General features: G+C 45.5%; 1 protein-coding gene across 7 annotated transcripts in view; it reads left to right on the plus strand.

Annotated features, from left to right (window-relative positions):
* CCDC171 (coiled-coil domain containing 171) overlaps nucleotides 1-26947 on the plus strand; it is a 202656-nt gene that overhangs the window by 20000 nt on the left and 155709 nt on the right. For all 7 annotated transcript variants that reach the window (XM_060269246.2, XM_060269247.2, XM_088658745.1 and 4 more), the window contains 4 exons: nucleotides 5323-5473; nucleotides 15364-15452; nucleotides 17470-17630; nucleotides 20484-20622. In XM_060269246.2, the coding sequence (XP_060125229.2) occupies nucleotides 5323-5473; nucleotides 15364-15452; nucleotides 17470-17630; nucleotides 20484-20622 (540 nt within the window). The remainder of the gene's footprint in view (nucleotides 1-5322; nucleotides 5474-15363; nucleotides 15453-17469; nucleotides 17631-20483; nucleotides 20623-26947) is intronic.

Here is a 26947-nt window from a genome sequence, read left to right on the forward strand (position 1 = left end):
GGCCCAATCGTCTTCTAAATCTGGCCCTCGTATGGTCCAGGAATCAATGTGTTTTTACTTGAGTAGAATATGTGCTTTTATTTAAAATGCACCTCTGGGTTATTTGTGGGGCATAGGGATACGTTCATTCCCCCCCCCTTCAAAATATAGTCCGGCCCCCACAAGGTCTGAGGGACAGTGGACTGGCCCCCTGCTGAAAAGGTTTGCTGACCCCTGTTCTGTATGAATGAGATCCAATGTAACATATCTCATGCAATAAAGTTTCTTCTTCCTCTCTTCGCCATGTGCTCTAGAGTTTGGTGAAATATTTAGGGCAAATGACTGATCCACTCTTATTTTGTGTGTGCAGTCGTATCTTGGTTCTTGACTGCCTTGGTACTTGTCCATTTTGGTTCCCAAACGCCACAAACTTGGAAGTAAGTGTTCCGGTTTGCAAATGTTTTTTTGGAAGCCGAATGTCTGACGCGGCTTCTGCGGCTTCCGATTGAGTGCGGGAAGCTCTTTCAGCCAATCGGAAGCCGTGCCTTGGTTTTCGAACGTTTCCGGAAGTCAAATGGACTTCCGGATCTGATTCTGTTCAAGAACCAAGGTACGACGGTATAAGATGATTTTGTACAGAAACAAAACAAAGCAAAATACCAATCCCACAGAACCTAGAAGGCCCAAGGCCCTAGATCAGTGTTTCCCAAACTTGGGTCTCCAGCTGTTTGGGGGCTACAAATCCCATCATCCCTGCCCACTGGTCTTGCTACGGTAGCTAGGGATGATGGAAGTTGTAGTCCAGAAAGAAGCTGGAGACCCAAGTTTGGGAAGCACTGCTCTAGATCATCGGTCACCTCCTTCCAACCTTACTTTAAAAAGATAAAGGTAAAGGGACCCCTGACCATTAGGTCCAGTCGTGACCGACTCTGGGGTTGCGCGCTCATCTCGCATTATTGGCCAAGGGAGCCGGCGTATAGCTTCCAGGTCATGTGGCCAGCATGACAAAGCCGCTTCTGGCAAACCAGAGCAGCACATGGAAACGCCGTTTACCTTCCCGCTGTAGCGGTTCCTATTTATCTACTTGCATTTTGACATGCTTTCGAACTGCTAGGTTGGCAGGAGCTGGGACCAAGCAACGGGAGCTCACCCCGTCACAGGGATTCGAACCGCCGACCTTCTGATCAGCAAGCCCTCCTAGGCTCAGTGGTTTAACCACAGCGCCACCTGGGTCCCTAACCTTACTTTAGCACATAGTGAATCAACCTTGTGATGTACAAGAAGCAGCCTAAAGAGGAAGCCTATTAGTTAGCTTAGTTATGAGGGAGATGGCTCTGATTCTTTAGAGACAGATTTTCCAAGGCACAGATGGCAGGTGGGTGATGATTTACGCTTCCTCAGGAACTGAAAACGAAGGCTCTTTATGTTTCTGAAGTTCAGTTTATTTATATCAGGGGTGGCCAACTTCCAAGAGACTGCGATCTACTCACAGAGTTAAAAACTGGCAGTGATCTACCCCCTTTTGGGGGGTTCAGGGCGAGGTTGTTGAGCTTTTTTTTAGGAAGGAAAGCCATCCATGTTTTAGGGGGTTCAGGTCAAAGTTGAGCTTTTTTTTTAGGAAGGAAAGCCCTGTTTTGGGGGCTTCAGGGCAAAGATGTAGAGCTTTTTTTAGGGGAGCCGAAGTTGCTGAGCTTCTTTGGGGGGAGCCAGTGATCTACCACAGATGTCCAGTGATCTATTAGTAGATCATGATCTACGTGTTGGACGTGCCTGATTTATATAATGCTTAGAAGCAGATATTGACAATGGATTGAAATCACCTCCACCTGCTGCTCAAAACTTTGCACATTAGGAATTGCTGGGCTGGTGCCTGCTTCTCTCGAAATGCCTCCTACATTAGGGGACATATACGTATGAAAAGGAGTTGCTTGTATTGGCTCTGCATAGTTTCTGAATTCCCTGGATTTTTCGTCCTGCTCTCGACATATGCCAAAGTGGTGGTTATGATTTTTATTACAGCCTGACGCATTTGAATCTTTTCTTGTTCCTCTCTTGATGTCCTGCAAAATGTTCCATTTGCTGCTGCTTTTTTTTTTTGCCTCCCTTTGTTTGTAAAATGGAAATATTTTATAATTTTGTCGCTAACCACTTTGGCCATCTTGTTGATAGGACAGAAAGGTGGGTTCAAAAAAACATGGTAGGCTTGTGCTGTCTATTTCCTCTGCATCTTTCATGGAGTTCAAACCAGGTGCCTAAATAATAATGGACGACCCTTCTGACAGCTGCTGTGTGCTTGCCCAACAGCATCAAATAGGAAAAACCAGAAATTTCGTTTTATTGCATGGTTGGAAATCATGACTGGCTTTAAAAAATAATATTGGGTATGGTATGTGTGTAAGAGAGAGAGAGATAGTTATCAGAACCACAGCAAATCAGAGCAGTGCACAGAAACACTGTTTTTCTTCCTGCCGGAGTGGTACCTATTTATCTACTTGCACTTTGACGTGCTTTCAAACTGCTAGGTTGGCAGCAGCAGGGACCGAGCAATGGGAGCTCACCCCATCGCAGGGATTCGAACTGCCGACCTTCTGATCGGCAAGCCCTAGGCTCTGTAGTTTAACCCACAACGCCACCCATACCCCCAGGGTATAAGTAATAAATTATTATTATTATTATTTTATTTTATCTGGCCTCCCAATTTTTCTCACAGGCCCATATAAGTTCAGCAGAAACAGTTGGGGCCCGGTGAGCATTTAAGGTCCCCAGCCCTAATCTGCGGCTTGCCATCTGATTGGATTTTACTCTGACCCTGATTTGATTTTAGGATGTATTTTAATTGATTGCCTGATTTTATGTTAATGTGTTACGCATCTGATGTTAGCCGCTCTGAGCCCGGTTTTGGGCGAGGTATAGATAGAAATTATTTATTTATTTGCTGTTTAGGGAAGCTTTTAATGTATCATAGATTATTGCATTTTAATGTTCTGTTCTGTTGGAAGCGGCCCCAGAGTGGCTGGGTTGAAACTCAGCCAGGTGGGCAGGGTAGAAATAATAAAGTATTATTATTATTATTATTATTATTATTATTATTATTATTATTTATTTATTTATTAAGGAGGCAGGGCAGCTGTCAGAACGGAGTGCTCCGAGAATTCAAGAAGAGCCTCTATTTGTTCCTAGAACTAAGAGATCCTTTTAGGATAGGAAGCTGGTCTATCGCGCTGACAATTGTGACGGGATCAGGAGGCCAAGTTGTAAGAGCTCAGGCTGCCTCCTTTTCCTCGTGTGCGTTCTTTTAACACACTGGCCCTGGAGGTGTTTCTTTCCTTTCCCTTTTTTTTGTGGGCTGTGACCCTGCAACAACCTTTTTCCTTGAGCCGACTTGAGCCTGAGATTAAGACCGCGAAGCAGCGCTGCTGCTGCAGGGGGAACTGAACAGGTAGCTGTAAATGCTGCCTTAAATACCCTGATCTTCCCAAAGACGTCTTATCAGACCAACAGCTAATTATATGTGTTTTCCTCCCCCCGCACAGAGGAGCTATATACATCGGCGCTAAAACAAGACCAACACGTTTAGAAATTAATGGTGGAGAAAGCATCGTATTGGGCAGTTAAGCAACAGCGGTAAATACATGCCCCGCAGAAGTGGTTTTTTATGAGCGTGCTGAACACACGGGCAAACAGATAACCAATGCACAATATTCTCTCTGCTAAATTGATTGTAATATGTTGCAGGAAGAAGAAGAAGAAGATCTGCAGATCTAGCCTCTTGAGTATTTTGTTCATGGGAAAAAACCTTTTTGGATTCTTTTTTTAAAAATACTGTATATAGTTTTTTATTAAATCTTTCAAATATTTTCACAAAAATCTTCCAATCAAATCATTACATTATTTCATAGGCTGACCGCCCGTCCTTGCCTCCCCAGTGTTTTTTTTACTTCTGCATTATATTGTTATTGCCAAAAGCTTCTCCATTACATTTGCTGTGTAATTTTTCTAGCGCTGCTTTTATCTGAATCCTGACCGTGATTACATTTGACTGTAATTTTTCTCAAAAGCCCACAACAGGCCTCCATTCATCTATAAAAAAATCCATCATTTTATAGCTTTTCTAGATTCTGACGTAGTAGTGTTTGTACATCTTTTCCTCCTTCGGGAGGGGTCTCCGCTGAAACATTTTCGTTTTAGCTCCGCCATCTTCTTTCTCTCGCTCCCGCAGCTGTTGCTTTTAAATGGCGCAGAAAAGTAGCAGGTGATGCTCGCGACCAGCAAATGATTTGTGGGAAGCAAATCCTAAATACAAATGCCCGAATTCTAATTTGCGAAGCTTTGCGATGTGTATGGTTTTACAGTGGTACCTTGGTTCTCAAACGCCTTGGCACTCAAACAACTTGGAACCCAAACACTGCAAACCCAGAAGTAAGTGTTCCGGTTTACAAACCTTTTTCGGAAGCTGAACATGCTCTGTTTTAAGTGTTGCGCTTCCGATTTGAGTGTTACGCTAAGGTCTGTCTGTTTTTGCCATTTATTTTGCCTTTTTGTTTTTTTGTGGCTCACTTTTTGTGACTGTGTGGAACCCAGATGGATAGTGAGTTGGCTTAGGATTGGAGACCTCCAGGTTCAGATCCCGTCCTGTCCCCCCTCAGCCATGAAGCTCACTAGGTGGTGTTGGGCCAGCCATTACTGCAACCATAAACTGCTCAGGACCGCAATACCTGAAGGACCGTCTCTCCCCCATGTGAACCTCCCCAGACCCTGAGATCATCTTCTGAGACCCTTCTTCCTATGCCCACCTCCTTGTGAGGTCAGGAGGGTGGCAACACGAGAACAGGGCCTTCTCTGCAGTGGCTCCCCATTTGTGGCATACTCTCTCCAGGGAGGTTCACCTGGTGCCTTCATTGTACACTTTTAGGTGCCAGACAAAAATGTTCCTCTTTAACCCGGTCTTGGGCCGAATAATATCCTACAGCCTTTTAAACGTGACTGGGAAGGGAGGGTTATAGTTTTGCTGTTTCGTTTTATGTACTTGTCTTTATCTTGTATTTTATTCTTCGAACTGCCCTGAGATCTTACGATGAGGGCGGCACAGTGGTACACCTCAGGTTGTGGACGGGATCCATTCCGGAGCTCCAGTCAGATCCCGAGGTTTCTGCAACCGGAGGGACCGCTTCTGCGCACGCACACGCGGTGGTAGAGCGCCTCTTTACATGCGCACGTGGTAAAAACCCGGAAATATACTTCCGGGTTTGCCGCTCACGTACCCTGACCCAATGGGGTCGTCGTCTTTTGACCTCTCTGCTTGTGGCTGAAGCAATAACTGTGCCCCCCCCTCTTTTCTATCAGGACAGCAACAGCGCAATGCAGAGCCTTCACCAGAAAATGCAAGACATGGAGCTGCAACACAGCAGCTGCGCCGAAGGGCTGAGGCAGCAGGCCAGCGAACTCGACTTCAGCGCCGAGCGAGAGGCCCGGCTTAAGAAAGAGCTTGAGGCAAGTGTCGTCGTCCCCCCCACTCCGTTCTCCGAAGGGCTTTGGTGTTGGGGACTGACAGCTTGCTAGAACATATGGGGGAAGGTGCCTGTCAGACCTTTGGCCCACCCGACTCAGCACTGTCTACACTGACCGGCAGCCCTCCAGGATCTCAATATGGGTTATCCGTGTATCGTCCAAACCCCGGTTTGAAGTCCCTACCATGATATCGGTTTCCTAACTGGCAGTATATCGTGAATCACGAGGTTTGGGTGCAAAAATCGCAACATGGGAAGACCTTGAAGCCGGCTAAGGCCTCTGCATCGCTCCATCCTTATTTCAGACATTGTGATAGATCAGTAGATCGCAATGTTGTTGTTGTTTTTTTTATAAAAACAAACTTTATTTAGAATTATTTAAACAGACACACTCACAAACATACACATACACATATAGCGTTAACGTAAAAGAGAACAAAACTGAAATAAGAAAAAAAAGAATAAAAAAACTTATACTCGGAAACAGTAACTTAAACAAAATAAAGTTAATAACATAACATAATCCAAATAATATTTGTAATGTATCCAAATCATAATTGTAACAAAAATGCTAACATAGGAATCTTAATCATCAAACAGAAGATAAGGAAGTTTAAAATAAAAACAAATGAGAATAAACAGATCAAATCTTCCTTCAAATAATCGTTCGTACTCAACCCCCTAATTTTTTCGGACTCTAGTCCAATTCATCTTAACCATTAATTATGTTAAAAAAGGCCTAATTACCCTCCCCCTTGCCCTCCACCCTGGTGACTTCCAGTCATTCCTATATGTTGATTATCTTTCTTTATTCTGATGCATACTTAATACGATTTTCTCCTTCCCTTTAATTTCCTTGCCCTTCATATCTCTGCCTCAAGATTCGCTTATTTTGCCTTATTTTTCATGTATGATTCAAAGGATTCCCACTTTTTGCCCACTTTTCCCCTACCCAACCCTTTTGATATCCCATTTCGAATAGCCAATTTTTTTTATATCCCACTAATTTCGTCAGCCAATCTTTAATATTTGGAATTTTGTCACTTTTCCAATTTTGTGCGATTAGAATTCTAGCGGCTATAGTGCTATACATTACCATGCATCTGTCTTTGGCCTTGATTTCTTCGCTTACCATACTCAAAAGAAATATTTGTACATCTTTTGAGTATATCGCAATGTTTAGCTGGTGATATATACATATTGCAGTGTTGAAAACCAGATGTCGCCCAGCCCTATGTGTAAGTGGAGTGTGTGTAAACAGCTGCCACTCCCGTGTGGGGGCCTCCAGATGTTGTTGGACTCTTGGACTCCAATTCCCATCAGCCCCAACCAGCTTGGACAATGGTCAAGGTTGTTGGGGTGTTATAGTCCAGCTACTTCTGCAAGGCCACAGGTGAGCTATCTCACCCCCCTTTTTAATTGGAAAAAACCACATATTTATAATTCTTCAGGGCTGGGAGATTTGGGGCGTCTACATTTTTTAAAAGGCATGCTGTTCTGTGATATGGGCTACCCCTTTCTGCCATTAAAATTAAATTAACCGTGCAAGCAGATGTTACAGCAACCAATTGTTGTTTGCAAGGTGGGATTGTCTTTAAATCCCTAATTGGGCAGCTTTGAAGCACATGAAGCAAAATGCACAGTGTTTGCAAAAGTAGTGGAAATGATTGCCGGAATAGCTTTCTAAACTTTTTTTAAAAAAATTAAAAAATATAGCAGTTTGAGAGATACTTTGGCTGAGCACATGTCGACCAGCTGCTTTAAGGAAGATTTGTGGTGTTCCTTTGCTGCCCTCTGGTGGGTGTAGAAAGGAAATGTCACTGGTTGGAAAGTAATGGCAATTTCAAGAGAACGTAAGAGAATATTGGCTGGGAGCCTCTCATCCTTTCCCCCAGCGCGGCCTTTTGGGATGTCTGCAGGAAGTTCCACATGGCAGGGCATGAAGGCAATAGCTTTCCTGTGCTCTTTGTCCTTCAACAGCTGGTTTCTGAGCTTGGAGGTTCACGTATTACTTTTTTTCGATTTGCTAAACCTTCCCCACCCACCCCCCATTTCATTTAAAGACAAACCAAAAACAGCAATTTGCAAACAGCAGAATAATAATTGCAAGTGCAATAGTAAATCCCAGTTTCCAGTAAAATACAGAATAAAATACTGAAACAGAGGGATCTTGTTAATTGGCTTCCTACTTGACAAAAATGTCTGCTTGTTTAAAAGCACAGAGAGGCTTTCTTCGGCACACAGGGTTTGATTTCATGTAGCCATTTTCCTTCATGTTTTTTCATGGCATCCTTGCAGATACTTCAGCTGTGCCGGAAGTGATATATACAAAGCCTAAGGAAGCTTTGTACTGGCAGGAGTAAAATAAGAAGTAAGCCTAAGAAGTGTTCATTTTCTTCCCTTCACCCTCTTTTTTTGTGGTAGAGCCACATGATTTGCTATTGCGGCTCACTCCCTAGTACAGTATACCCAAGGCCTGAACTCTCGGAGAGCCGCTGTTGGCCTGGGGAGACAGTAGATGGACCAGTTGTCTTGCTCGGTATAATCTTGCTTCCTAATTTGCGGACTCGATAGCGTAGTTTCGCTTAAAAGAATAACAAAGATGTCACATGGGTTTGGGGGGGGGCAGAACCCAACCTTGTGCGAGTGAACTTCTTGCCTGTGGGTGCAGTGGGACTTCACTTCCCACCCACCGCTACAGTTCCCTGTGCACCCCCAGATTTTGAGAGCCCTTGAATGCTGTAAGAGGAAGGAGGTGGAAGCCCTGTTGTGTGAGTGGAGGTTCGTTCTTCTAGTGCACAGACAGTTTGGGATTCAACCCTCTGCCTTGTAACTTGAATTCTTCTTCTCCTCAACGACCCGAGTCAATGACCCGATTCAGAGACAATTGGCTGTGTCCCAGTGAAATCACCAGTGCTTAGTTTAGTCCCCGCTAAGTTGCCTCGTTGGCTAACAGCATGAAACTTGATAAAAAAATTCCTTCAGTAGCACCTTAAAGACCAACTAAGTTTTTATTTTGGTATGAGCTTTTGTGTGCATGCACACTTCCGTCAGATACACTGAAACAGAATCCACCAGACCCTTATGTATATTCAGAGGGTGGGGGGTGGGGGTGATGGGCTAATGGGAGTGGTAAACCTGTAGATGGCTGTTAACGACTGTTGATGACTGCAATTGGTCCGGGGGGGGGGGGGAGCAAGGGCTGAGACGCTAAAGAAAGCTTGATCATGCATAATGAGATAAGAATCCAATGTCTTTATTCATCCCAGATGGCTTCATGGTTTTAAGCTTGGTAATGAGTTCCAATTCAGCAACTTCTCTTTCCAGTCTGTTTCTGAAATTTTTCTGTAATAAAACAGCTGCTTTGAGATCTTGTATAGAATGTCCTGGGAGATTGAAGTGTTCTCCTACTGGTTTCTCTGTCTTGTGGTTCCTGATGTCAGATTTATGTCCATTTATCCTTTGGCGTAGGGTTTGGCCTGTTTGTCCAATATAGAGAGCTGAAGGGCACTGTTGGCATTTGATGGCATACACAATGTTAGAAGATGAGCAGTCATCAGCAGTCGTTAACAGTCATCAACAGGTTTACCACTCCCATCAGCCCATCATCCATTCCCATCACCCCACCCCCACCCTCTGAATATACAGGAGGGTCTGGTGGATTCTGTTTCAGTGTATCTGACGAAGTGTGCATGCACACGAAAGCTCATACCAAAATAAAAACTTAGTTGGTCTTTAAGGTGCTACTGAAGGAATTTTTTTATTTTGCTTCGACTCAGACCAACACGGCTACCTACCTGTAGCATGAAACTTGATGAGGTTTCTACAGATTGAGGTCATATTTAATCCACTATCCTTTGCTCTATTGGTAAGCATCCATAATTTAACTATCACCTTTTAAATAACAAGTGGACTACAGTGGTACCTCGGGTTACGAACTTAATTCGTTCCGGAGGTCCGTTCTTAACCCCAAACCGTTCTTAACCTGAGGTACCACTTTATTTATTTTTTTCAAATAATTTTTATTAAAGATTTTCAATTTAAACATTATTCACATCATCATAACATAGTCTATTAACCTCAGAAACAATAAAGAAAAAGAGCACAAGAAAAAAAAAGGGAAAAAAAGAAAAAGGCAAAAATAGCAAAAAAGAAAAAAAAGAAAAGAAAAAAATCTTTAAATCTTATCCAATATTCACTGACATAACTTCGGCTTCCCCGTCCCTCCCTCCCCGAGTTCATTTTACACCCCACTTCAGCAATTTTCTCATATCAAATACAATTCATAATGTTAATTATCACTTAACCAATTATTTTCATCTTGCATAAAATTTTATCCAAAAAATATTCAATCAAATCTCTAAACTTAACCCCTTAGCCTGTAATTTCCCTAAAAAATATTCCCGAATTTTTACTTACTAAAATCACTATTTAATTTATTAACACATTTTTTTAAACTACCCCCTCCTTCCCCTGATTGGCGATTTCCTGCAAAACTTTGGCCAGCTCCTTTTAACAATCCGTTTCCAAACCATTTTAGACATCCCGTATTAAAATTCATTTTGTTTTTTCACCCCACTCCATCCCTTGCCCACTCTAAACCTCCTCCCTCTTTCCACTTTTCCTTCTGTTGCACAACTCTCTTTCTCCGTCTCTCTTTCCCAACTTTCTTCTCTGTTCCCCCCCCCCCCCAGTACCATAGCTTTCTCCAAACTTCCATCTTTATTTGAATAACCTTGACCGGAATCTGGACTCCCTCTCCCACTGAGAGACCAACATTTCGAGTCGGAGCCGTCTGCATAAAATCAATGTCCTTTGCAACTTCTCCCACAAGTTGCTCTGGTTCTTCAGTTTCAGGCTCTTCTGTCTCATCCTGTAATTCCAAAGTGTCATTTGGGGGAAACTTTTATAGCACTTCTTTAAGACATTGTATCTGTCTCCCATATTGCTGGACATCTTCTCCCAGCTCTTGAACAAGCTGTAACAAAAGTTGCAGTTTCTCTTTGCCCCGCTGGGAATTCATTGTTGTGTCTATCCAGTTCCTTTGTGTTCTCAAATTACAATGAAGAGGGCATGGTTTCTTTACCCCAAGATGGTGCAGATTCCAAATCCTTTATTTATTTATTTATAAAATCAAACTTGATTTTTCCAATTAAAATGTTCTTGTCCCAGAGTTCTAATATTTCTGCGCCTGGTTTGACAGTTCACAAACTCGTTTTATTAAATATCTTCTTAACCGGTGGAAGCGCTCTATCGGCTGGACTTTGTTTCCAGGGTCTCGCCTCCAGGTTTATGGAGGGCTTATTCCCAAATTCAAACGTTTTTTTTTTTGCAGAGATCTACAAAAATTTCTCCTTCCCTTGGCTCTGCCGCACAGGGAAGGATCTAGCTTGATTTTTAAAGCGGTTTTTAAGGTCCCAATCTAGCGCGTTGGCTGCGGGCTTGGTAATTGCTCGTTTGTCTCGGATGGGGGGGGAACGACCTCTGTTTCCTTTTTAGATTCCCCTACCCGGACCAAATAATTTCTTCTTAATAATCCAACAAATTTTACTCACAAGTCCGATCTTGATTCAATTTGGAGGTATCTGACGCTCAAATTGTCGTCGGCATGGAGCTTTGCACCCCAGAGGTAGCAATCGACCCAAGGCTCCATCCCGCTCCGCCGGCTCTCAGCGCACCTCGAAAGGTGCATTCCGGGCGGCGGGCGGGACTCAACGGAGCTCAGCTGGGTTCCCACGGTCCCGGAAAGCCAAATCCGGGGGTTCTCAGAGGGGTTGCGGTGCCCTCGCGACTCCCCCCCTCCTCTGGGTCGCTGGGGACTTCGGAGCCCGAAAATCCCCCGCCGATCGCAAATGGCGCCAGACCGGAAGTCCTAACCTGAGGTACCACTTTAGCTAATGGGGCCTCCCGCTGCCGCCGCGCGATTTCTGTTCTCATCCTGGGGCCAAGTTCTTAACCCAAGTTACTACTTTCGGGTTACCGGAGTCTGTAACCCGAAGTCTTTGTAACTCAAGGTACCACTGTATTGGATTGTGGTTCTTTTATGCTTTGGTAGACGTAACTGTCTTTATAGAACAGTTATTTGGAGTTTCGGATACCCTTTTCCGCTGAAATGTTCCTTTGCATCTTTTAACCAGAAGATGGCCAATACAGTGGTACCTCGGTTTATGAACACAATTGGTTCCGGAAGTCTGTTCATAAACTGAAGCGTTCATAAACTGAAGCGAACTTTCCCATTGAAAGTAATGGAAAGTGGATTAATCCGTTCCAGACGGGTCCGCGGAGTACTCAACCTGAAGCGTACTTAACCTGAAGTATGAGTGTAATTGGTTCTGGAAGTCTGTTCATAAACTGAAGTGTTTATAAACTGAAGCGAACTTTCCCATTGAAAAAAATGGAAAGTGAATCAATCCGTTCCAGATGGGTCTGCGGCGTTCGTAAACTGAAAATTCGTAAACCGAGGTGTTCATAAACCGAGGTTCCACTGTATGCTATTTTATTTATTAGTGTAAGATCAGGCATTCACAGGACCCACAGATGTTTTGTAGCATACTTTTGGCTTAATTTCTTTTTTCTTTTTTTAGTCTTGTCACGCTTTGGTCTGAAAATGGAAAAAGTGTAAAATAGAATGCAAAATGTAAAGTAAGAGGGCCCCAAAATGGGATGAGGAAAGTATGTTAGGAACATTAGCGTGTGGCGAAAGATGGGCCTATGGTTTTTGCTCAAACCAATTTTTTGGGTTGTTCAATTTCGTGACTCAAGGGGCTACCAGTTCAATTAGCTTGTGATCTATAGCACCCTTCTGTGATCTAATCTCCCCCCCTGAAGTTTTGGGCTATAGCTCTCACCATTCCTTTCTGTTGGCCAAGCTGGCTGAGACTGATGGGATTTGGAGTCCTACAACATCTGGGGGAAGACTGGTCTGTGACATGGTCTATCCTCTGCTGAGCTTATTTAAGCAATGTGTGCTATAAATAGACAGATCCCTCCAGCCTCCCTCGGGATTTTTCTATATTGATGTTAGCACGCGCTGTCAGATCTGTTGGATAAACAAATTCTGGGTTGCTTACATGAGCCAGCAGGCCTGGTGCTCTGCCGGTGGTCCTGAAGACCTTATATAAAAGACTTTATTTCTTTACCATTGACGCCCCTGAAAGCTTGACTGTGCCAGTTGGGTCTTTGGTGATCTCCTGCATTGTTGATTGTGCTCTAATGTGCAGTAAATGCGTCTGTGCGGCATGCTACTTCAGAACCCCCAGAGAAATCAGAAATCGAGATTTCCCAACTTTGTAAAGCTTCAGGAACAGAATCTTAAGTTGTACTACGGAGACGTGGATTCATGGTCAAATGATGAAGGCTTTCATTTAATAAGTTTCCTTAAAATGTTTGATATTACTACAAGAGTACTCAAGGCTGTTTAACATCTAACCATTTCCTCGTTATTAATAGTTTATTAAAGTCTTCACAAATTCCAATAAATGGCTTTCCCGTCATTTTCTCTTCCCTACAGGAGCCCAACTCTGTTTTTATAGAAAAGTAACATACGCATTGAGAGATACTATTGGCGGGTGACAACGGAAGTATCAGAATAGTGATGGGTAAACATAGATCAGAAGACAAATAGGGAGGATTTATTTGCCATAAAAAATTAAGACGAGTTATCTAGTGGGGCTCCTTAAAAAGACATTGGATTGTTAGTACATATTATAATATTGCAACTTGGATCCTATGGAATTTATTGTAGAAGTTGGCATCACCAATGAAAGCCCTCCTTCCCTACAGCAAGGAACTTGCACCCCTAATATAAAGAACTTTGAGGATTGCATGGGAGAAAGTGATCTGCCAGTTGGACTTAGCATGGGACATTCAAGAACAAAACTAGCATCGTTAAGAGACCCAGAACCTAACTAAAAGCCAATACATTGAGCAAGATTAGGCTTAACATAGGGTTGGCAGCCTAAGGATCCGGCCCCATCACCTTCTCAATCTGGCCCGCGGACGGTCCGGGAATCAGCATGTTTTGACATGAGTAGAATGTGTCCTCCTGTTTAAAATTTATCTCTGGGTTATTTGTAGGGCATAGGAATTTGTTCATATTTGTTTCCAAAATATAGTCCGGCCCACCACATGGTCTGGGGGACGGTGGACTGGCCCACGGCTGAAAAAGATTGCTGGCCCCTGTCTTAGATTGAGGGTAGCTCAATGATCAAACTATCTTCAAGAGCCATTCCAAGTAGATTGCACTGAAGTAGTAGTAGTAAGATTATTATTATTATTATTATTATTACTAGTGGAATTCAGCCCATTTAAAAACGGGCGCTAGAACGCTGCTGTCCTGCAGCGCCGGCATGGGACGGAGCTTCGGAGGTCTCCGAAGCCCCGTCTCATGCGGGAGGTGCGTGGCGAGGCGGCGGCGGGGGGGGGAGAGAAGCACTTCTCCCGCCCCCCCGCTGCGCACCTCCCGCATGAGACGGGGCTTTGGAGACCTTCTCCGAAACTCCGTCCCATGCCGGCGCTGCGTGGTGAGGCGCAGGGGGGGAGGAGCGCTTCTCTCCCCCCGCCGCCTCGCCGCGCACCTCCCGCATGAGACGGCGCTTCGGAGAAGGTCTCCGAAGCCCCGTCCCATGTCGGCGCTGCCTGGTGAGGCGGCGGGGGGGAGGAGCGCTTCTCCCCCCCCGCCTTGCCGCACACCTCCCGCATGAGACGGGGCTTCGGAGGTCTCCGAAGCCCCGTCCCATGTCGGCGCTGCGTGGTGAGGCGGCGGCGGGGGGGGGAGGAGTGCTTCTCCCCCCCCGCCGCCTCACCGCGCACCTCCCGCATGAGACGGGGCTTCGGAGACCTTCTCCGAAACTCCGTCCCATGCCGGCGCTGCGTGCCGAGGCGGCGGGGGGGAGGAGCGCTTCTCCCCCCCCACCTCGCCGCGCACGCCAAGCCAGTCCCCGAGCCGAAGTGCGGCGCGGCGGGTGCTTTTCGCCGTTTGCCTCCCCCTTCGCTCCGGGAAGGCAAACGGCGAAAAGCACCCGCCGCGCCGCACTTCGGCTCGGGGACTGGCTTGGCGGCGGCGGGAAAAAGAGGAGGAATTCCTCCTCTTCTTCCCGCCGCCAAGCCAAAGCCGGCTTCCCTCGGCGCCCGCTGCCGCTTCGGCCGAGGAAGCGCCGTCCCATGCCGGAGGTGCGCGGCAAGGCTGCCGGGGGGGAGCGCTTCTTTCCCCCGCCGCCTCGCCGCGCACCTCCAGCATGAGACTGGGCTTCGGAGCGGCGGTTGGCGGAGCGGCGGTTGGCCGTTGTCCCTCCGTCCAATCCCTGTGTCTCTGGGGTACATGCGCAGTACCCCAGGGACACACGGGACAACTGGACGCAGGGACAACTTGGACATTATTATATAGGATAGGATTATTTGCTGCCCATCTAACTCTGTTTCCCCAGCCACTCTGGGCGGCTTCCAACAAACTATAAAACCACAGTAAAATACCAAACATTAACTTTCCCATACACGGCTGCTTTCAGATGTCTTCTAAAAGTTGTGTAGGTTTTTTTTTAATTTTATTTCATTGACATCTGATGGAAGGGCGTTCCACAGGGCTGGTGCCACCACCGAAAAGGCCCTCTGCCTGGTTCCCTGTTGCTGCACTTCTCACAGTGAGGGAACTGCCTGAAGGCCCTCAGAGCTTGACCTCCGTGTCCGGGCTGAACGGTGGAGGTGGAGACGCTCCTTCAAGTATACTGGGCTGAAGCTGTTTAGAGCTTTAAAGGTCAGCACCAATGCTTTGAATTGTGCTCGGAAACGCACGATGTTGCAATCTACCCGAGAAGTACTTGAGAGAGATTTCCAGGGTGTTTGCGTCTTTAACCAGCCTGAATTTTCTGTTTTTAGGCAGCTACAATGAGAATAAAGAAACTGGAAGAGAACGTCGAGGCAGAGAGAGCAGCACACCTGGAATCAAAATTTAATTCTGAAATAATCCAGGTAAGTCTGTGACAGCCGTTAGGTGGAGCGGACTAATTACATCCTGAGCCAAGTCTCACCTGGATGTTTAACACAGTAGCTTTATTAACAAAATGGAGTATTGGGGGCACCCAAGGAAACATGGTAGTTTTATGCTGTGGGTGGCATCACAGAGCTGTCTTTTGCTGCTGTACCATCTTGGCATCCCAGGTTGGCACAGGGTGCTGTTTCAGTGCCACAGACCACAGAGGTGTACCAGGACAACAGTTTTTCCTTCTAAAATCAAACCTTTATTTCCCTTTCTTTGATCATGATTTGGGGGTTGTCAACAGTCTATATCGGGGTGACCAACTCCCAAGAGACTGCGATCTACTTACAGAATTAAAAACTGGCAGTGATCTACCCCCATTTTTGGGGGTTCAGGGCAAAGTTGTTGACCTTTTTTGGGAAGGAAAGCTCTGTTTTTTTGGGGGGGCCCAGCGATCGACCGCAATCTACCAAAACATCCCGGGGACCTACCAGTAGATCGCAATCGACCTGTTGGGCATCCCTGGTCTATATCAGTGTTTCTCAACCTTTTTTGGGCCAAGGCACACTTGTTCCATGAAAAAAATCTCGAGGCACACCACCATTAAAAAAGTGAAAAAAATTAACTCTGTTTCCCTCGGGGGGGGGGGAAGGTTCCCTACCCTCTCACCTGGGTTGGGGGGTGGCGAGGGGCCCTCTCCTCCCTATCTTTCCCTTTTTCCTTTCTTCTCTTCCCTACTCCTCCTTGGGGGTGGTTGTTTCGGCGGCAGCAACGGCGCCAGCGGAATCGGGGCGTCTCTTGGCTCTCGGTGCCCCGGTTCTCCACATGGCTCCCCGATGCGGTGATCCCTCACCTGGGGGGGCCTCCCTCCTTTTCCTCTTCTCCTGGGGCGGCTGGGGTGGCGACGGCTGTGGCGACGAGGCAGGGCCATCGCGTGGTGGGTTAGGTCCGGCGGGCTCGCTGGGGGGCTTTAGCAGCTTCCCGCTTGATCTGCCGGGCGTTTCCGACGCCCACGCGGCTGCCGCGGAGTCCGCAGCCGCCGCGGAGTCCGCAGCCCAGCGAGTGTTCTCGGGCCTTGAGGCCCAGGGGTCCATCGATCCTCCAGCCGGGCGCTTTCGGTGTCGCTCCAGTGGGGTCGCCGGGGGGGGGGCCTCCAGCGGCTCCCCGATCGATCCGCCGGGCTCGCTTGGCGCCCGCGTACCGGCGGCGGTTCCGGCGGTCCAGAGGCTAGGCTGGCGGCACGGGCACGCTGGTCGCTCTCAGGAGCTTCGCGCTGCCGTGCCGCGCGCCATCTTGCCTCGCCGGAAGTCCGTCAGCGCTAAATCGCCCTTCTCGTCGCCGCACGTCGCGGCACACCAGCCAGCGTCTCGCGGCACACTAGTGTGCCACGGAACAGCGGTTGAGAAACGCTGGTCTATATGATTGCACTCGCTATCTCTCCTGTGCCTCCAGCATAAATTTGCCCTTCCCTTCTCCTGCCAAGTATAATTTGCTGCAATGTCTCCACTTGCATCAGCCATGCTAATGCTAGCAAGCATTGCTCCTGATCCAATGCCAGTTTCAAACCCTGATTTCAATTTCTGAGTAAAAAAATAAGCACTGGTTAGTGCTGACCATGGTTCATGTGAGCATAGAACCATGGTTAAGGGCAGGGGAAATTCATTCTAAGTGCATTCAATGGAATATGTTTGAAAATTCTTTTCTGACCTTCAAACTATTGGCCTGAAGATCTCAAGCGTCCTGCTCACTCAGAAAGATGGCATGCTCCTGGTTTAACTCTTTGCATATTCAGATGAACACCTGGGCATAACATTTAAACGTAACCAGGGTTTGCCTCTTGACCTAACCCTGGTTAAAGAATGAATAAGCCCACGTGCTCTCGTCTTAAGTGTATTAAAAGCCCATCAGTACTGATACAGTTATTATCTTCCCTAACAATTAACGTGCTGTGGAGCAACAAAACACAGCCCTCCTTGGAGTGTTGCTTGACGGATTCTTATTACGTTGCAGTTAAGAATTCGAGACCTTGAAGGGGCTTTGCAGGTGGAGAAGGCCAGCCAAGCAGAAGCGCTTTCTGACTTGGAAATGATCAAAGGCAAATTTAGAGAGGTGGAAAATGCCTATGACAAAGAGAAGCGCAACGCTCACGAGAGCGTCGAGAAACTCAATAGGTAAGTCTCTTATTTCCCGATTCAGAATTTGTTATTTATTTGTTGCATTGGACAGTGGACTAATCGTTCGTATTCTATAGCACAGAGCTGAGCGTTTTCCTACTTTTAACACCGGTGTTGGGAAGCCTTGGCCCTCCGGATGTTGCTGAGCTACAACTCCCACCACCCCGGTCATTGGCCATGCTTGCTGGGACTGATGGGAGTTGTAGTTCAGCAACATCTGGAGGGTCAAAACTCCCTCCTATTGGTTTAGCAGGTTAACGTGATGTAGTGGATGTAGATGTGAGACTCTTGAAAGATAATTTGGAGGGAGTGCAGCCCTCGATAGAGAAAAGGTTTCCTAAGTATGTGTGAACAGAGATCAGATATTAGCATGAGGGGCATTCAAAGATAATTTAAGCGTCACATGTAAAAACATCTGTAATGCTGGCCCCAAAATCTTTCTGGGTCCACCATATTTAATAGCAGTCAGTGGAGATGAGTGAGAATTTGTTGGGCCTGGAAATGGTTGTCTTCCATTGTAGCCGCTTGATGATAATTAAATTCACATTAAGTGGCATCATATTACGGTGCAATTACGGTGAGGATGTAAGAGAGATGAGTGGAGCAGAGCCCATAAGTCAAGATTCACTATGGCTTGCACTCATCGTGCTAAACGGGAAAATGGGGAGGCTGGGGTCTTCCAGATGTTGTTGGACTATACAGTGGTACCTCGCAAGACGAATGCCCTGCAAGACGAATTTTTCGCGAGACAAATGCGTCTTGCGATCTGATGGTGACTCGCAAGACGAATTCGTTTTGCGAAAAATTCGTCTTGCGAATCGCGGTTTCCCATAGGAATGCATTGAAATTTAATTAATGCGTTCCTATGGGCAAAAAAAGAAATTTCAATGCATTCCTATGGGAAACCGTGATTCACAAGACGAATTTTTCGCAAAACGAATTGACTCGCGGATCGAATTAAATTCGTCTTGCGAGGCACCACTGTAACTCGCATTCTCCCTGACCATTGGCCATGCTGGCTTTGGCTGTTGGGAGTTGGAGTCCAGCAGTACCTAGAAGGCCACAGGCTTCCTGTTTTTGCGCCAAACTGGTTTAGTGTGACATCTGAATTGTGCCACCCTGAACACAACGTTCCACAGACTCGACGTTTCATGACAGTACGAGCAGACATCGTTGAATGGGAGAGGTAACTTTTCTTTCGGTGACTAACCAAAATATAAAGGGGATAACCATGGTTCTGCTCGGACATTTAAGGTTGTCAACGTGTTGGTATACTTAATTTTAATTTATAACTGGATTTTTGTTTTCTTGCAAGACGTTCTGATACGGATGCTGCATACTTTCAGGTAGTTCTTACATGGTTTGGCATCCATTTTATTCCTGTCACACTCCCCCATTCTGATCCTTGGTTTGACGACCTTTGTGTTAACATATTTTCACTACTTTCATGCTGTTCCCTGGTTTGAATCCACATTTTCCTTCATCTTCAAACTTGTCGTTCATTCCTTAAAATATCTTCACACTGGTCTTATGCGAATTAAACCTTACTATTGTAGCAACCGGCTGAGATGAGCATTGTTTTTCAGTGAATGCTGAAAATACCTTCTTGTTGCTGCCCTGAGAATAATGAAAAATACTTCTCTTAGAACTGTAGCATTCTGTCTTTGAAATTACAATCTTTTTAGTGGCATGTGTTTTCAGTGCATGTGTCGATACCAACCACAATGACTATCATTGCTCATGAATGTTCCCTAGACCAGATGGGTGGGAGATCGCCTGCTCTTGGTGGGGTTACACTTCCTCTGAAAATCTTTTGCTGTCGCTCGAGGCTCAGGTGGCCTCAGTGGCTCGGAGTGCCTTTCACCAGCTTCGGGTGGTGGCCCAGCTACACCCCTATCTGGACAGGGAGAGCCTAACTACTGTTGTCTATGCTCTGGTAACCTCAAGGTTAGATTACTTCAATGCCTTATAGTACATAGGGCTTCCTCTGAAGATAAAACTTTAGCTAGTGCCCAATTCAGCGGCCAGGTTCTTCACTGTAGCAAGACAGTTTGAGCATATTACACCGATCCTGGTTCGACTGCACTGGCTACCAATTAGTTTCCGGGCCCAATTCAAAGTGCTGGTTTTGACCTATAAAGCCTTCAATGGCTCAGGACCACAATACCTCAAGGACTGCCGCTTTCTATATGAACCTCCCCGGACCCTGAGATCATCTTCTGAGGTCCTTCTTCCTGTGCCGCCCTCATGTGTGGTCCGGAGGGTGACAACACGAGCGGGGCCTTCTCTGCAGTGGCTCCCCATCTGTGGAATGTTCTCCCCAGGGAAGTTCGCCTGGTGCCTTCATTACACACCTTTAGGCGCTAGGCAAAAATGTTCCTCCTTAACCAGGCCTTTGGTTGATCTGATTTACATCCTATGCTTTTTTAAAAATGGGGGGGGGCCTACTGGGTTGTTGTTTTGATTTTTATTAGTTATTTTGTGGTTTTATATCTTGATTTTATTTTGTGAACCACCCTGAGACCCACAGGTATAGGGCGGTATATAAATTCAATTAATAATAATAATAAATTTTCTAAAAATTGGTGCTATGGAAATATCCAGGTTAATTGAATGGCAAAATATTTCATCCATGTCATGTAAATTGTCTGTTATGCAAAACCACAATATTGTTTAGGACTGCAGCATGTCAGACACTTTTAGCACTTCATCAATGTTTTTCTGATTTTGTTCAGCTTTGTTGGTTTTTGTTTTTTGTTTAGTAAAAAATCTACTAAATTCATTCAACATATGACAGAGCTGAATATTAGTTGTTTAAAGTGTTTCTGAAAATTCTGTTCCGTCTTTCAGCCTGGAAAGGGAGTACGTCTCCATAAACAAGCAGCTAAACGATGAGCTGGAAGAAAAGAAGAAAGCAATTACAGAGCTCTCAGAGAGACTCCTGGATAATGAAAAAAGTTACAAAGAATTACAGGATGAACTTGTGCTGGTAAGAAGCCCTGGGGCCTTTTCTTTATTGGTCCAAACGATGCTATAGATGTTGCTATGTGTGCGCAACGGTGTTGTCATGCATGCTCGGGATGGAGGCTGGAAAATGGAAGGCCTGCGGGTGGTTTGGTGAACATGACAGCTCATGGATGTTTTGCACAGAAGGATGGCGGTTTTAGGGAGTTGCATGCAGCTTCCGTTCTTGCATTGCACAACCGAAAACAGATATGCAGCCACTAGGTTGCTTTCAGTACCAAGAGCCACTTAGCAGCACGGTGTGGGGACTTGCTTCTGCGGCGCCGGAAATCCCATCTGCGCAGACGCCGGAAATCGCAGGCACACGTGCGTGATCCGGTCCACAGGAGGGATTTCCGCGGGACTGATCCGGCCCAGGCAAGATAAACCTTGCTGACCCCTGCTCTAACCAACTGAGCTATCCACATTTGCCATCTCCAGGTCATCATCCGACGACAAACTGTGGATAAGCTTCCTCCACTTTACAAAAACCAGTTATTTCACTTTTGCCGCTCACTGTTCTGCAATGACAATAAAGTTTATTTAATAATAATAATAATAATAATAATAATAATAATTTATTCATACCCCGCCCATCTGGCTGGGTTTCCCCAGCCCCTCTGGGCGGCTTCGAACAAATACAAAAATACATTAAAATATCACAGATTTAAAAACTTCCCTAAACAGGGCTGCCTTTAGGTGTTTTCTAAATGTCAGGTAGGTGTTTATCTCCTTGACCTCCGATGGAAGGGCGTTCCACAGGGCGGGCGCCACTACCGAGAAGGCCCTCTGCCTGGTTCCCTGTAGCTTTGCTTCTCGCAGTGAGGGAACCGCCAGAAGGCCCTTGGCGCTGGATCCCAGTGTCCGGGCTGAACAATGGGGTTGGAGATGCTCCTTCAGGTATATAGGACCGAGGGCGTTTAGGACTTTGAAGGTCAGCACCAACACTTTGAATTGTGCCTGGAAACGTACTGGGAGCCAATGTAGGTATCTTAGGACCGGTGTTATGTGGTCTCGGCGGCCACTCCCAGTCACCAGTCTAGCTGCCGCATTCTGGATTAGTTGTAGTTTCCGGGTCACCTTCAAAGGTAGCCCCACATTTTAGGCTGTGTGGTGGGTTTTTTTTTAAGAAAACCTTTTTTGCTTGCCCTTAGTACATGTTGGGGGAGGGAGTGGGGGGAGGTTCAAGTTAAAGAAAGTTTAAACCGAACAATAAAGCTCGAGCGGATTAGCATGGGGGTGAGTGGAGACGTTTAAGTGCCCCTTCTCTGCTCTGAGAACCTTCCATGGATCAAAACGTATTAGGTGCTCTCTTGCTATTTTATCTGCCCAAGCTGGTATTAAACCTATCTGTGGTCTCACTCACTGACCGTAATTTGGACATCCTCCGAGGAATACTTACTCCTTAGCTTCTTGTAGACTATTAAGTGTGGAAGCAATTTAAATTCGCACACTTTTAAGACCAGTGGGGGAACCGTTGCAATTATCTAGTCTGACCTCATGTTCACATAGGGTATGGAATTCATCCTGGTTGGATTAAAGCATATCTTTCAGAGAGATTTCTTATTTCAATTTAGAAACTCCATATAGCAATGGATTGATTATGTTATGTGTTAGGTGCTTCCCTGTGTAATTATCCACAGCGCTTGAAAGTTAAATCTCTCTCTGCTAGTTTTTAACTTTTGGTTCTGGGCATTCGAAGAGTCTTCACTGTCTTTTGTCTGGGTTTCTGAGGCCTGGTACAGATACCGTATCACCCTTAATCGTAGTTGGGGAGTCGAATTGGTCCTTGGGTTTTGTTTTAAGGCACTTCCTCGCATTTCCTTGCGAAATAACCCCGGCTGGCCTCAACCATGATTAAAATTTATGTTTCTTCTTATCTTAATTAACACTAAACTTTGGCAAAGCCTGGTTGATCGTGTTAATTGGGATAGTTGCTGCCACTGTAATCCTGTTTTAAGGCAGGTATGAAGAACTGAGTTTGGAATGATTATGGCATTTTGTTTCCACATCAATTTGAGAATTTTAAAAAAAATCCTCTCAAAATATGTACTGCAGTATATATTATCAGATTATTATTATTATTATTATTATTATGAGGGACAGGAGTTATAGACTGCCCCCTCCCATCGTGACCACCAGCTCCTCTCCGAGCACAAGCGGGAGCGGGGAAGGAGATGAGTCCAGCGGGGAAACAGGAAGTAGCGCGCAGGGCTCTGGCAGGGTCACAGAGCCCCTGCGCCGACAGGGAGAGGAAGGAAGGGAGAGGGAAAAGGGGAAGCAGGAAAGCGTGGCTAGGAGACCCCCCCTCCTGTTCCGGAGCTGCGCCTGAAGAAAAGAGGGCAGAGATTGGGGATCCCCAGACTACTTTGCTGGAAAAAGACGCAGGAATCCCTATTCCGTGGTACTGACCCAGACTGAGAACATGTACCTTGTACAGCTTCTGCACTGTAAATAGTCTGCACATAATAAAAGCATGAAAAGGCAACTTGTCGGAGTTGTTACTCTATTTTTTTTTTATAAAAAAACAATCTTTATTGAAAATCTTTAAAATTCAACATATAGAAAGAATAAAGTATAAATAGCAAATATGACAGACATAACCAAACAGAAATCAATGTCAATTCAAAATTACTTGAAATGAAATGAAAGGAAGAGAAAAGGAAAAAAAAAACTTAACTTAAAAAACCTAACCTAACCTAACCTAACATAACGTAACATAACATATAACAATATTTAGCATGACCTAATATAACTTATATAATCTCAACATATCTTAACAAATGCAATTTAAGGAAAAGAAAGAAAAAAAGGAGAAGAAAAGGAGAGAACGAACAAAGAAAAACATATATATTTCAAACACTTTAGCATTTACACTTACTAAAACCTACTGTCCCCCCACCCTTTCCCCCCTCCACCGTATCAAGACTTCCAACCACTCCTGTATTCTGATTTTGGTTTCACTGATATGCCACATACCTTTCTCTAATTTAATTTATTTTCTTAATATTGTGCCCCTCATGAATCCGCTATTAACTGCGCCTTTTCCACTTGTTTTTGTAGATAAATCTTGAGCGGTTTCCATTCTTCTCCTGCTTTTTCTTCACTTAAACCTTTAGATATTCCAACTCTAATTGCTAAATTCTGATAATTTATTAATTTGGTCAACCACTCTTCTTTATTTGGAACTTTTTTACTCTTCCAATTTTTAGCGATTAAGAGTCTACCCGCTGTTGTCGCGTGCATTAGCACGCATCTGTCCCTTGGTTTAAATTAAATTAAATTAAATTAATCCGGAGTCGTTACTCTAGAGTAGCCGCCAGCCACCCTGTGACAATTATTATTATTATTATTTAAAAAAAAACATTTCAGTGAGCACCCCCTCACAAAACCAAGTCTTATAAGGAGCTGTTGAAGGATCTAGGTATGCTTAGCTTGGAAAAGAGGAGAATGAGAAGAGATATGGTTGTCACATGGAAGATGGAGTAAGTTTGTTTTCTCCTGCTCTGGTGAGAAGGACCAATGGCTCGAACCAATGGCTTTAAGTGACAAGAAAGGAGATTCCAACTAAACATCAGGAAGAACTTTCTGACCAGGAACGTCTTAAGTATATTTGGTGCCCTGGCGCCGTGGTGCGACGGATCCCTCCGGCGCCCCCGCCCCGTTTCCCAGTGTGGCGGGCGGGCAGAGCTGTGCGGCCGAGCCGGCGGGCGCAGCAGGGGGGCACCCTGGCGCCCTGCGCCACCCAGCCTGGCCATAGGGCTGGCCCTGTTTCTGAGAGAAAAACTGTTCGACAGTGGAACGGTTTTCCTTGGGAGGTGATGGACTCTTCTTCCTTGGAGGTTTTGAAGCAGAGGTTGGGTGGCCATCTGTCAGGGGTGCTGTAGTTGAGTTTCCTGAATTGCAGAGCATTGGACTAGAAGATCCCTTGGGTCCCTTCCCAGCTCCTTCAACCGCTCCTCATAAGGCATGGTTTCCAGATCCTTGATCTTCATTGTTTCCCTCCTCTGCACACCTTCCAGCTTGTCGATATCCTTCGTAAGTTGTGGTACCCAGAATTGGACAATGGTGTGGCCCGACGAAGGCAGAATAGAGTGGCACTATTGCTTTCCTTGACACGGGTGGCGCTGTGGGTTAAACCACAGAGCCTAGGGCTGCCGATCAGATCGGCAGTTCGAATCCCCAAGATGGGGTGAGCTCCCGTTGCTCGGTCCCTGCTTCTGCCCACCTAGCAGTTTGAAAGCACGTCAAAGTGCAAGTAGATAAATAGGTACCACTCCAGCGGGAAGGCAAACGGCGTTTCCGTGCACTGCTATGGTTCTCCAGAAGCGGCTTAGTCATGCTGGCCACATGACCTTGAAGCTGTAAGCCGGCTCCCTTGGCCAATAAAGCGAGATGAGCGCCGTAACCCCAGAATCATCCGCCACTGGACCTAATGGTCAGTATTGCTTTCCTTCCCTTCACTGTTGAGGCAGCTACCAACTCTAGAGGGTTGTCCTGCAAGCTGTGTTCCTCATGGCTGACTTAGCACAATATTAGAAGTGACAGCAGGGCGGGGGGGGGGGTTATTACCTCATACAACACGGGTTTTTTGCACAACTCTTGCTGTTTCTTGTTGCATCACTTGCGTTTATCCTGATAGTTCCCAGATTGCTGTTCGGACTAGTTGGGGGATCAGCAGTTGGAATTAGCACAGTCCCCAGGCAGCCTCCAGATCATATATGTGCAGATTCATGTGCAATGACATATTAAAAACCTTCCATCTGGAAGAACTCTTAAGTTCCTTTCTTATTACCTTCTTTCCAAACGGTCTTCCAATCTGTGAACGTATCATGGGTTCTTTGGCCTTTTTTTGGTGGGGGGGGGAAGAGATAATGTTCTATACACTTTGGCCCAAAGATACAAGATGCAGAAACATGACAGCTAAGCAGTCCTAGGTCTGTTCAGTACCTGGATGGAAGATCATTACAGACCCCTATGCATGTTATATGTACGTATATAGAGAGTTTTGTTGAAGGAACCATAATTCAAAAGCATCACTTCTTTGGCGATCAGCCTTCTTTATGGTCCAGCTCTCACTTCCATCCATCACTACTGGGAAAACCATAGCTTTAACTATACGGACCTTTGTCGGCAAGGTGATGTCTCTGCTTTTTAAGATGCTGTCTAGGTTTGTCATTGCTTTTATCCCCAGAAGCAGGCATCTTTTAATTTTGTGACTGCTGTCACCATTTGCAGTGATCAATCTCTCACTGCCTCCATTTCTTCCCCTTCTCTTTGCCAGGAGGTGATGGGACCAGTGGCTGTGATCTTAGTTTTTTTTTGTTTTGATGTTGAGTTTCAGACCACATTTTGCGCTCTCCTCTTTCACCCTCATTAAAAGGTTCTTTAATTCCTCCTCACTAGGCTTTTATAATCAGAGGCTCATTTATCACTTTGGGGAGCTCAAAAAATAAATAAAAAGAACCCACCTCAAAGATACAAAGTGTAAAAGGCCCAATGTTATTCTGCACCCCATATTGAAAATCTGAGCCAAAGAAGAATTCCTGGTTTAGCCAACCAGCTCCTGATTCCCCACTCCCACTTCCTAAAATTATTAGTTTTTAAATATATATTTCATTCTTCTGGTGTATTTTCATCTTTCAGGGCGGCTAAATTAGCCTGGCACAGCAGGTCCATCAGGTATAATGAGAGAATAAAGAAGGGAAATCAGACCTCTCTCCCCCTTTCTTATTTTTTTCCTAGCTGTTTGGGCAATTCGAGGAAGGCCTGGCGGATGCTGTTATGGCCTTTCTTCCTCACACAAAATAGCAAGTGCTCAAGAGGTGCTCGGAGAACTCCCAAACCGCAGCCTGCAATCACAGCTTTCGTTATTTGCCTTTATGTTGATTAAAGCTGGAAGCTCTAATGAGTTTTATGCACAACTAAAACACATTGCTTTAGAAAGCAATCGGAAACTACCTACTTGCATGTGACTAGTGAATAATAAGAAAGGAAAGGTTATTTTAAACACACAGGCACAAACACACCCACACACCCACACACACACACAGAGAGAGAAAGTGTGTGTTACAGGTGTGTCAAGATCCTTTGTCCCTCCCTATTCCACTACTGGAAAACTGCAAGACAACGACCTCAGCATGAACAAATGAGTTTTAAAATATAATGTGTCAAAGCTCCACTAGGGGATTTTAATTTTTCATAATAGTACAAAGTATATTTTTCAGCTTCCTCTTTCTACGGATACATACAAATTAGCCAGCTAGAGAATATCATCATAACAAAAAGGGGGGGGGGAGAGAAAGAGTTGC

This window comes from Zootoca vivipara, chromosome 15 (assembly GCF_965207765.1).
Source record: "Zootoca vivipara chromosome 15, rZooViv2.hap1.1, whole genome shotgun sequence".
Classification (NCBI taxonomy): Eukaryota; Metazoa; Chordata; class Lepidosauria; order Squamata; family Lacertidae; genus Zootoca; species Zootoca vivipara.